The sequence below is a fragment of the Zootoca vivipara genome, chromosome 13, assembly GCF_963506605.1.
Source record: "Zootoca vivipara chromosome 13, rZooViv1.1, whole genome shotgun sequence".
Classification (NCBI taxonomy): Eukaryota; Metazoa; Chordata; class Lepidosauria; order Squamata; family Lacertidae; genus Zootoca; species Zootoca vivipara.
Window position 1 is genome coordinate 43908588 of NC_083288.1, and position 11657 is coordinate 43920244.

The 11657-nt window shown below is 42.0% G+C and overlaps 1 protein-coding gene across 1 annotated transcript; it reads left to right on the forward strand.

Annotated features, from left to right (window-relative positions):
- Positions 1–125: 125 nt before the first annotated feature.
- On the forward strand, positions 126–10850 carry LOC118095580 (vomeronasal type-2 receptor 26-like). The gene is made up of 6 exons (XM_060281323.1): positions 126–355; positions 1838–2129; positions 6163–6759; positions 7875–8102; positions 8374–8500; positions 9949–10850. Exons 1-6 carry the CDS (start codon positions 126–128, stop codon positions 10848–10850), a joined length of 2376 nt encoding a protein of 791 aa, XP_060137306.1.
- Positions 10851–11657: the final 807 nt, after the last annotated feature.

Genomic DNA, 11657 nt, shown 5'->3' on the forward strand with positions numbered 1-11657 from the left:
AGGTGGATACCTGTCCATTTACATACTGCATTGCCAGAGTTTTCTGTCCCCAAATCCATCCTATTCAGGTCAGGCTGATGGTAATAACAATATTGTAGAGAGATAAAGGAGAATATATGTGTAGAATGATATTTGCGATCAGAATGCTGTTGCTGCTGCTTCTCCTGCAGCTTCCTGGCATGGTGCCCCAAGTGCATACTGTTGTTTGCAGTGGAACTAACCCTGTGGATATTACACATGAGTGGTATGAAGGAGGTGACCTGGTAATTGGTGGGATAGCGTCTCTTATCCGTTACATGTCCCCTAACCTTTCCTTCAAGACACACCCTTCTCAGGTCTTTATTGACATCCCAGTGTAAGTAAAAGGTTGTTAACATTATTTTATGTGTTCCTTATATGTTAATATATTACAGGAAAGTACTTTGATTGCTTTGAGGGGGGTGTTTTAGAACCTTTTTTAAAAAAAGAATAGACATTTTAAATAAGAAATATACTTACATAAACTGTAGACTATGCATGAACTGTCAATCTGAGATGAAGAAAGATTCACATTTTTCTGGAAATACACAGAGAAGAGAGAGCAGGAAAATAAAAATAACATAACATAATACAAAAATGCCCTGTAACACACAGCCAAGCAGTTCGGTAGTCAAGTTTGTTGATTTTACTCAAATGTTCTGTTGTTAAAATAAAGAAAACAAAGCAGTTTCCAGACTGCATTCTAAGTGCAGGGACAGTAAACTGGGAAAGGCAATTAAGTGTAAGCAAGTGTAAGATGAGGCTTATTCAGGTGAAAAATATATTATTTAAAGAATAAACATAGCGCATTTGAACTAGTGGCAATTTACCAGGAATGAGACCTTGGAGTTGTAGTGGATACCTCAGTGAAAATGTGCACCCAGTGTGCAGCAGCTGTGAAAATCGCAAATTCATTCTAGCAAGCAGCACTCAATGGACTGAAAACAGAACTTCAATATCATAATGCAGTTATACTAATCTCTGGTGTGACCACACTTGGAATACTGTGAACAGTTCTGGTCATCTCACCTAAAAAGCAATATTGTTGGGAAAGCTTTAGAAATTACATTCAGAATGATAAAAGGGATAGAACACCTCCCCTTTTTAAGAGAAAAGGCATGCAAGAGGTGACATGATCAACATGAATAAGATTGTGTATGATGTGGAGACAGTCAGTAGGGAAAAGTTGTCTCCCTCACCCAGAATACTAGAACTCAGGGAGATTAATTAGGCAGTGTTCATTAGCGAGTCAGTCAATTGAGAGCCAGAGTGGGCCACAATATTTTAAATTTCAGAATTCAATCAGTTAAAGCAATACTGTCACAGGAAGAGGGTTGATCCTGGAAACATATTTCACAGATGTCAAATGTCAGGGTAAAGAGGTACATCTTCAATGTTTCCTGAATGCTAGATAGTGAATGTGTCAAACATACTAATGTGGGGAGGGAATTCCACACCTTAGCGGTTGCTACAGAGAAGGCCCTTAAAACTTATTAGAAACCAGACTGAAAAAGGATCCAGATATTCAATCGATGCCAAGCATCCCAAAGTGGAATATTTGCCACTTGGCAATGGTTGTTTAACATTTCCTGATTCTGGGTAAGTCTCTGAAGGGAGGGGACACCATCCCCTGCTTCAAGGACGATGGTGTCTCTCCCAACATGGCTTTGATCAATCCCCAGACCTCCTCAGTCAATCGCCTACAGCTTGTTTTTAGAAACCAAAATAGAGATGGATAGGCAGGCAGGTGAATCTTTCAGTTCTGAATTTCATGCACTGTTTAATTCCCACATGAAATGGTAACTCACTTCATTTGCAGGGTAATAACAAAGTACTACCAACACATCGTCGCCTTGGTGTTTGCTGTTGATGAGATCAATGAGAATCCCAAGATCTTGCCCAATGCCACTCTTGGATTCCACATCTATGATAACTATTTTGATTCAAGGATGACCTACCAAACCACTCTGGATCTGCTCTTTAAATCACATCACTTTGTCCCCAACTACATATGTGGCATTCAGAAAAATGTAGTAGGAGTCATTGGAGGACTTAGCTCTGACACCTCTTCATCCATGGCGGATGTCTTAGGTCTTTACAAGATTCCACAGGTAGAATATGGATATTAAAATATATATGGATATTTCATGCCGTGATTCACTCTTCTCTCCTTTCACTAGGAAGCTGTTGATTCATAAATAGGAAGTTGTAAAATGGAAAAAGCAAAAGGGTTGCAATATAGGAATATATGGGGGGATTAATACTATGAGTACCCGATAAGGCATATGAGAGGACCCAGATTCTAAAGGATGTGTGTTTAAGACAAGTAATGGAAGATTTTTCCAAGGGTGCCAGGTAGAATATGGGTATTGAAATATATATGGATATTTCATGCAGTAATTTACTTTTTTCTCCTACCATTAGGAATCTGTTGATACATAAATTTAAAGTGGTAAAATGGAATATGGAAACAGATTGCAATACATGCATATATTTAAACAGTTAAATATTTGTACCCAACAATGTATATGAAAAGACCTAGGACATATAAATGTAGGATCCAAAAGAATGAAGCAGCTGTCATTGGGGAAATTGGTTCACAGACCTCCTTGTGCATGGCAGAAATCTTAGGTAGAATATGGGAATAAAATGGCAGATATTCCACAGGTAGAATGTGGGAATAAAAAGAGAGAAACTCTTCCCATCTTCTTCTGCAATAAATCTGCTGATTCATGAATATGGACTGGTGAAATGAAAGGAGTAAAAGAGGCTGCAGTAAATGCATATATTGTGGAGGTATAACATAGGCAACCAACAAGGTGTAGGGGTGTCTAAAAGGGTTCCAAAGAATGCAGGTTTATTGCATGTAATGGAAGATCGCTTGAAAGGTACCAGGTGTTGGTGGCAAGGTAAAAAATAAAATATAGAAAGGAGAATTCCCTGATTGGCAATATGCAGGTTTGGGGCAAGTACACAGGCAGTAACTTGGCTTGGTTTCAGTTGTCAACGTCCCTAAATTGGTATGGCCTGTTAGAGCAGGGGTCAGCAAAGCTTACTGGGCATGGGCCGGATCACTCCCACGGAGATCCTCCATGGGCCGAACCAGCGCAGCGCAACACCAGAAATCGCTTCTACACATGCCCAGAAAGCAGATATCGCGCCTGTGCAGAAGCCATTTTCGCCATCTGGGCATGCGCAGAAGCGATTTTCAGCGCCACGGGCATGTGCAGGTGCCATTTCCAGCTTCTGGGCATGCACCGAAGTGATATCCAGAGCCGCGGAAGAGAGTCCCCGTGCCGTGTCCGTTTAGCACAGCACGTGGGGACTCGCCAAGCAGGAGGCTCGGTTAGGGGGTGGCTCATGGGCCTTAGGTTGCCGAACTCTCTGTTAGAGCCATGTGATGTGAGCTTGGAGTAACCAACTCAGAATTCTCTACATGCTGAGCTTCTCAGGTAGACTGAAGGACAACAATAGGCTTGATAACCCTCCTCCCGAGGTGAAGAGGAGGGTGCAGAAGAGCTTGCTCTATGGCAGTAACCCTCTCCATGCATTACTTAGACTTCCGCATGCTGACTATATGAGACTTGTCATCCCGCACCAGGTTGGTAAATAGGGCACCTAGATGCATTCATCAATCCTGAAAGCATTGCACTTGCTGCTTGTGAGCTACCCATGTAAATTCATGATGTTAATATTGGCTTAAAGGTAAAGGTAAAGGACCCCTGACAGTTAAGTCCAGTCGCGAATGACTCTGGGGTTGCGGTGCTTATCTCGCTTTACTGGGCGAGGGAGCCGACGTTTTTCCGCGTACAGTTTTTCCAGGTCATATGGCCAGCATGACTAAGCCACTTCTGGCGAAACCAGAGCAGCGTACGGAAATTCCGTTTCCCTTCTGTAATGGTACCTGACACCTTCCCACCGGAAGATACCTATTTATCTACTTGCACTTTGACGTGCATTTGAACTGCTAGGTTGGCAGGAGCAGGGGCCGAGCAACGGGAGCTCACCCCGTCGCGGGGATTCGAACCACCGACCTTCTGATCGGCAAGCCCTAGGTTCTGTGGTTTAACCCACAGCGCCACCCGTGTCCCTTACAGAGGCATAAATAACTGAAGACACATTGACTAGAGAGAGAGAGAGGAGAAATGTGTCCCTGTTAATTCTCGTCAACCTCTCAGTGGTTTCCAATACCCTCAACCATGGTGTCCTTCTGGAACAGCTGTCCGAATTTTGGGTAGACTGCACTTCTTTGAGATGTTTCCAGTCCTTTTTGGGTGGTCATTTCCAGAGGCCTGTGGAGCCTTCAATTTGGGTTCCTTCAAGCTTTGACTTTATACCCCAAGTTGTTTAAAATCTACATGAAACCTCTGAATGGAGTCATCCAGAGTTGTGGAGTACATTGTCAGCAATAGCACATAGCTCTACTTCTCCTTTACATCCGCAGGTGTTGAGTGGATGTTCTGGACCAATGTCATGCCTTAGTAATGGACTGGATGAGAGTCAATAAACTGAAGATCAGTAGTGATAAGACAGCGGCACTGTTGGTCAGTGTTTCCCGAGTCCAGATGAATGGGAGGTGGCCTGTCTTGCTGCGGTTACATTCTCTCTGAAGGAGCAGCAAGACAGGTAGTGGGTACTCCTGGATCCTTAGCTGTTGCTTGAGGCTCAGCTGGCTCAGATCTTAACCCTTGTTTCAAACAGAAAGGGGTGGAACCTCCCAGCTCTCAACTGTGAGCTTTTCCTACTTCTCCCAGTCTCCCACCCTTGGAGATTCTCCCTTATTTGCCTTTCACTCAGGGTTCTTCACCAACCACCCATCACCTTCATGTGTGTATAATCCTAATAATTGCCCAGAGTAGAAGATGCCAGAGGAGAGGGGGGGGGATAAAAGAGGAAAGCCCCCATTTTCCACCTGTCGTAAAAATGATTGTTCAAAGTATTCATTCTAGGGTGACATCCAGCTGTTCTTCCTTCTGCAAAGCAGCATTTTTCCAGTCTTCAGACTCAAATGTCCAGACCAATTCAAACAGCCAAGAATTAGCTATCGGTAATCACCACACAAGTATCTCTGTCAACAAGCTGTTCTGTGCGTCATCTCCTCCCTGGAAGTATATATAACTAAGAATGTCTCTCTCCCTAAGAATTATGAAATTTCCTGTGTGGGGATGTATGATGTTACTCAGCATTGTTGATTTTCAGAGGTTAATTGAAAAGACTGTTTTGTGCTGTTCTGCTGCATTGTTTGAGTTCATCTTAGTTGCTTTAATTTTTGCTGGTGATGATTGCCATGTTATTTTTGTATTTTACCGATATATAGTTTATTGCAGTCACAGACCATCACCATACATAGTTTTCCAGAGATCTTCTGGAGTTCACAGAATAACTTTTCAGGGGAGTTCTTAATAGATGGAGTATCAACTTCTCTGTACAATCACTATGAGGCAGGAGTCAGCAACCTAAGGCCCATGTGCCACATGCGGCTCACAAGGGTCATTTAACCAGCCCAAGAGTCCACTGGAGTGAACTGACCCAGGCGAGGTAAACATTGCCGACCCCTGCTATAAGACCAATTGCAGTCGTTAACAGTCATCCACAGGTTTACCACACCTATCAGTCAATCACCCATTCCCACCAGCCTTCTGAGTAGTACCCCTCCTCACCCTCTCACTATATATAAGGGTCTGGTGACTTCTGTTTCAGTGTATCTGAAGAAGTGTGCATGCACACGAAAGCTCATACCAATGGTCTCTAAGGTGCTACTGGAAGGATTTTTTTTATTTTGTTTCCCCTGCTATAAGGGTTATAGAACAAAAGAGCAGGATCAGTGGTTTCTCTTGCTCCAGCTCCACATTGGAGTTTTGTTGAATCATCCGCTTAGTGCAGAAAGCAGTAACAACCAGCAATAATAAATGCAGCAAATAGATGGAGACAATCAATGTGTACAAATGTGATGACTCAATAATATTAAGAATGAATAGCTGCAGAATTTATTAAGCGCACTTATTTGTGTGAATTTTTCCATGTAAGGAAAATGGCGTCCCTAAAATGAGTACATTTGTGTATATAGGAGTTATATTCAGATAAAATGGGTGTGTTGTGAGTTCTTGTTTCCACATGAACAGTTTGGCTTTTTCTTTTTTTCAGATTTCATATGGTTCATTTCAACAAGCCATGAATGATCATATCAAATTCTCTTCCTTTTACCGCATGGTCCCTAATGAAGGACTTCAGTATCAAGGAATTATCCAGTTACTTTTGTATTTCGGATGGAAATGGGTTGGGCTCATCACTCCAGATAATGAAGCTGGAGAACGTTTCTTACAGACTATTGAGTCAATGCTTTTCAAAAATCAGATCTGTTCAGCATTCACAGAAACGATGGAGTACCATGTGCATATCAACATCAACATGCTTGATATGTTGGGTGATGCAGTGCATTTCTCAAAGCTAATCAGAGGAGCTTTCATAACGAGCAAAGCAAATGCTGTTGTTATATATGGAGAAAGTCGATCTATTCCATGGCTGTTAAATGCTGCAAAGATAGTGACAGTAACTCAGCTAATACTTCCTCAATATATTAAGTTACCTGAAGGAAAAGTGTGGATTACAACAGCTCAGATCAATTTCATATTAGATATGTTTCAAAAAGGTTTTGACTATAACTTACAAATGTTCTATGGTGCTATCTCCTTTGCTATCCACTCCAAGGAGACTCACAGCTTCCAAGACTTTCTTCAGCATGTAAACCCTTATTGGGAAGATGGAAATGGTTTTATCAAAGATTTTTGGGAACAAGCATTTGGTTGCTCAGTTTCAAACGACACTGTGTCAAAAGATGGCACATGTACCGGAGAGGAGAAGCTGGAGAGCCTTCCTGCCCCAGTTTTTGAAATGAGCATGACCGGCCACAGCTACAGTATCTATAATGCTGTCTATGCTTTGGCACATGCCTTACAGATCATGTATTCATCTGGAGCCAACCACAAAAGAATAAAAGGTGGAGACAGACTCTCTCATCAAAAGTTGGAGCCTTGGCAGGTAGAGTTTACTGCTATAAAGTGTTCAGTTTACAAAGTGTTCAGTGTTGTGCACTGCCTTCATTGTATTATGTGCATTAGCAATGCACTATAAGTAATAAAAGAATAGACCTTGATAACTAAAAATAAACCTCAAGTAATGTTGTGGTAATAGGGACGCGGATGGCGCTGTGGTCTAAACCACAGAGCCTAGGGCTTGCTGATCAGAAGGTTGGGGATTCGAGTCCCCGTGACAGGGTGATCTCCCGTTGCTCAGTCCCTGCTTCTGCCAACCTAGCAGTTTGAAAGCACGTCAAAGTGCAAGTAGAGCGAGATGAGCACTGCAATCCCGGAGTCGTCCGGGACTGGACCTAACGATCAGGGGTCCCTTTACCTTTACCTTTAATGTTGTGGATAGGGACGTGGGTGTATGTAGAACCAGACACATAGACAGAGATGGAGCTGCTTGGATTGACCTGCATCACAGAATTTATCTGCACCTCTGTGGATAGCTGTGAGTCCAAAACGACCCCCAGTCTGCACACCTGGTCCTTTAGTAGGGTTGCCATATTTCAAACAGTGAAGATCCAGACAGAAAAGCTTTACCCAGAGTTGTTGAACATTTTACAGCAATTTTAAAGGGAAATCAGTAAAAGCGACAATACCAACATGGGTTGCCATACATACGGATTTCCCTGGACATCTTTAGAGATTAGGGAAATTCTGGACATCTGGAAACTCAACCTTTGGGACACAGTTACTCCCTCCAGGACTGGGGAGTCCCAAACACACCTGTCTATCTCCTGCCTTTATAGACCTTGTGCTTCTCTTTCCACCTAGCTCCACTCATTCCTGAAGAGGATCTCATTCAACAACAGTGCTGGTGATGAAATCACATTAAATGAATACGGAGAGTTAGCAGCTGGCTTCGATATTACAAATTTAGTCACTTTCCGAAACAAATCATATGTCAGGGTCAAAGTGGGGAAGCTGGATCCTCAGTCCCCTCCTGGCAAAGAGCTCACCATTAATGCGGAAAGAATCAAATGGCATAGTGGCTTCACTCAGGTGAGAAAATAACTGCACTGGCTCTCAAATGGCAGCATTCATAGTTATCCAATAAGATGGGGTGTAAGTGGGGGAAGGAAGCAGTTTTTCACTGAATACATAATTAAATTTGTAATGCAGTGGAAGAGAAAAGAAAGTTTTCTTCCAAAGGACGTTTCGCCTGTGTAAATATGAATATATTTCACATTATATACTGATAGATCACCATATGTTAGATTTATTTTCCCCAAACATTTTCTTAATATTAACCTTTTCCTATTTCTTTGGATAGGAACCACCGCTTTCATTGTGTAATGCCAACTGCCGTCCTGGTTATGGGAAGAGAAAGAAGGAGGGGGAGAAGTTTTGCTGTTATGATTGTGATCCGTGTCCACATGAGATGTTCTCAAATGAGAAAGGTAAGAGATGCCTTGTTAGCACATACCAAACAATACAATTTATTTTAGTAAATTCTGGGAAGTTTTGTTGTCTTTAAATTTCTGGAAGAGAAAATGCTTAAATTATGGCTTGATATATTATTCTCATGGTTTAAAATCAGTACAATTTTATCCTTAATAAATCTGAAAAAACATATTTTAGAGAGGGAGGTATTGACTTTTCCCACCAACACTGACTAACTTAGGGTGGAATAGAAGTGGAATAGAAGTTCTTTAGGAGCAGGATTTGGGGGGTAGAGGGTGAAAGTCCTGTCAAAATTACCCCTCTTGCTTCCGAGATTTCAGCTGTAATATTTCTCCAATTTAATTATGCAATATTGGAGGTTCTGAGAAAAAAAAGAGAAGTACAGTGGTACCTCGCTAGACGAATGCCTCACAAGACGAAAAACTCGCAAAACGAAAGTTTTTTTGCGCTTTCAGTGGAGACCCACAAGATGAAGTTTCCTATGGCGTGCTTCGCAAGATGATTTTTTTTCATCCCATAGGGTGCCTCGCAAGACGATCCCCCCTCCCGTCTTGCGAGGCACCCTATGGGAAACCGCACTTCAATGCGTTCCTATGGGAGCCGCTTCGCAAAACAAATTTTTCACTATATGAAGCGACTCGCGGAACGAATTAAATTCGTCTAGCGAGGCACCACTGTACCACTAAAACATACAACTTATCCACATTTGTAACATGGGTTTATTTGTGAAGCATCTAGGGCAAAAGCATTCAGGCTAGCAGTTTTGAAGTTTTTCCAGGTGAAAAACAATATGCAAAGTGGACTTCTTGTTAGGTAATAACTACGAATACCAATTAATGTGTAGGAACACCAACATGTGTAGGAACTACAAACAAAAACACAGCTGCCTGAATTGAAGAAAATGTGAAGGGCTTGTCTCACTCTTTAGCCAAAACAGTGCCCAATGGAATTTAAAATGCAGATCTATACAATGTTTGCAAATCATAGGAAATATAGGTTGTTAGACTTTTAAATGTCCCAGTTTTAAGTGCTAACAATTCTCCCCTATGCTTCTTGGAGTGAATGGAACACAACCATAAATCTGTTGAAATGATTTACTTACAGAAATCACGGGTCTTATTCATGCATCATTTAATGCAACAGCAGAGACAACACAGGCAAGGTATTCTTGGTTACAAAATACAGAGAGAATACTCAAGCATGTAGTCTGAGCTAGGAAGCTCCAACCTAATGTGTGTGGTCAGTTGCATGGTTCAAAAAGAACCATGGAAAAGTAAAGATGTGATATCAAAGTCTTTTATAGAAATTTACAGCTCTGTGTCCCTTACTTACTGGCAGTTATGCACAATTATGTTTGGTTACATAAAATCTCCCACACTTCTGATAAGAAAATTCTTTAGCATAATCATGGTTCTTTCATTTTTCTTGTACATTGTATATCCAGAGATGGAAATATGTGTCAGGTGCCCTGCAGGTCAGTATCCAAATGACGACCAGGATCAATGCATTTCAAAGACACCAAATTTCCTGGGCTTTGATGAAACTTTGGCCATTGTTTCAACTTTCTCTGCGCTTTTATTCTCTCTGATCACAATTCTTGTGCTTGGCATCTTCATTAAGCACAGGGACACTGCCATCGTCAAAGCCAACAATAGAAGCCTCACCTACATTCTCCTACTCTGCCTCCTCTTGTGTTTCCTCTGCTCTTTGATGTTCATTGGAACACCTAAGGAGGCAACCTGTCTTCTACGACAAACCAGTTTTGGCATCGTCTTCTCTGTAGCCCTCTCCAGCATCTTGGCCAAAACCATATCGGTGGTTTTGGCATTCATGGCTACCAAGCCAGGATCCACAATCAGGAGATGGGTAGGCAAAAAACTGGCGTATTCCATTGTCCTCTCCGGCTCCATTGTTCAAGTAGGAATCTGTGTTTTCTGGCTGGCAACCTCTCCCCCATTCCCAGATGTGGACATGCACTCAATGACAGAAGAAATCATATTTCTTTGTAATGAAGGGTCAGTCCTCATGTTCTACTGTGTTTTGGGCTACATGGGCTTTCTGGCCTCTGTCAGCTTCACTGTGTCCTTCCTAGCCAGGAAGTTGCCAGACAGCTTCAATGAAGCCAAGTTCATCACCTTCAGCATGCTGGTCTTTTGCAGTGTTTGGCTTTCGTTTGTTCCAACTTATCTGAGCACCAAAGGGAAATACATGGTGGCTGTGGAGATCTTCTCCATCTTGGCTTCTAGTTCTGGATTACTGGGTTGCATCTTTTTCCCAAAATGCTACATTATTGTGGTGAGGCCTGAGCTGAATAACAGAGAGCAGCTGATACGGAGAAAGATATAAATGGTAGATGAGATTGTCATTTATTTTGAGACTTAGGTTCTTTAGTCTTTCTGCCCAGGTTCAGTTTCGCTGTGCTTGTATGAGAAATAATGGTATCTGAATAGATGAATTATATAAGTTTTTTTATCATGTTCTCTGTATTTAGCATAGGAACATTTTTTGTGTAAATGAATTGGCACTCTGTGATGGAATAAAGCTATATATGATACCCAACATTGCATGAGTGAAAGTCTGCTTGTGCAACGGCCATCCTTTACTCTTCTCCTGCGTCCACAGGGTGACCCCCATATTTTCCCCATGATGTTCTGAAATTCTCTTGAGCAGTTTTTGGGATTCTTACAAAACTGCAGAGGGGGGGGAGGGAGATCATCAGAATCTGCCTTATAGTGAGTGAGAGGGTTGCTCAATCTATTTGGGAGGATTCTGGATAATTCATGTTGAGTTGGAGCAGCAATGACTTGCCCCGGTTTGGATTGTATGACGCAAACTGATCTGGGCCTAAAACAAAATAAAAATTAAAAATCCTTCTAGTAGCACCTTAGAGACCAACTAAGATTGTCATAGGTATGTTGAAAGTCATCAACAGGTTCACCACTCCTATCAGCCAATCACCCATTCCCACCACCCTTCTGAGTAATACCCCCCCCACCCTCTGACTATACATAAGGGTCTGGTGACTTCTGTTTCAGTGTATCTGAAGAAGTGTGCATGCACATGAAAACTCATACCTATGACAAACTTAGTTGGTCTCTAAGGTGCTACTAGAATGATTTTTATTTTGTTTTGACTACGTCAGACCAACACGGC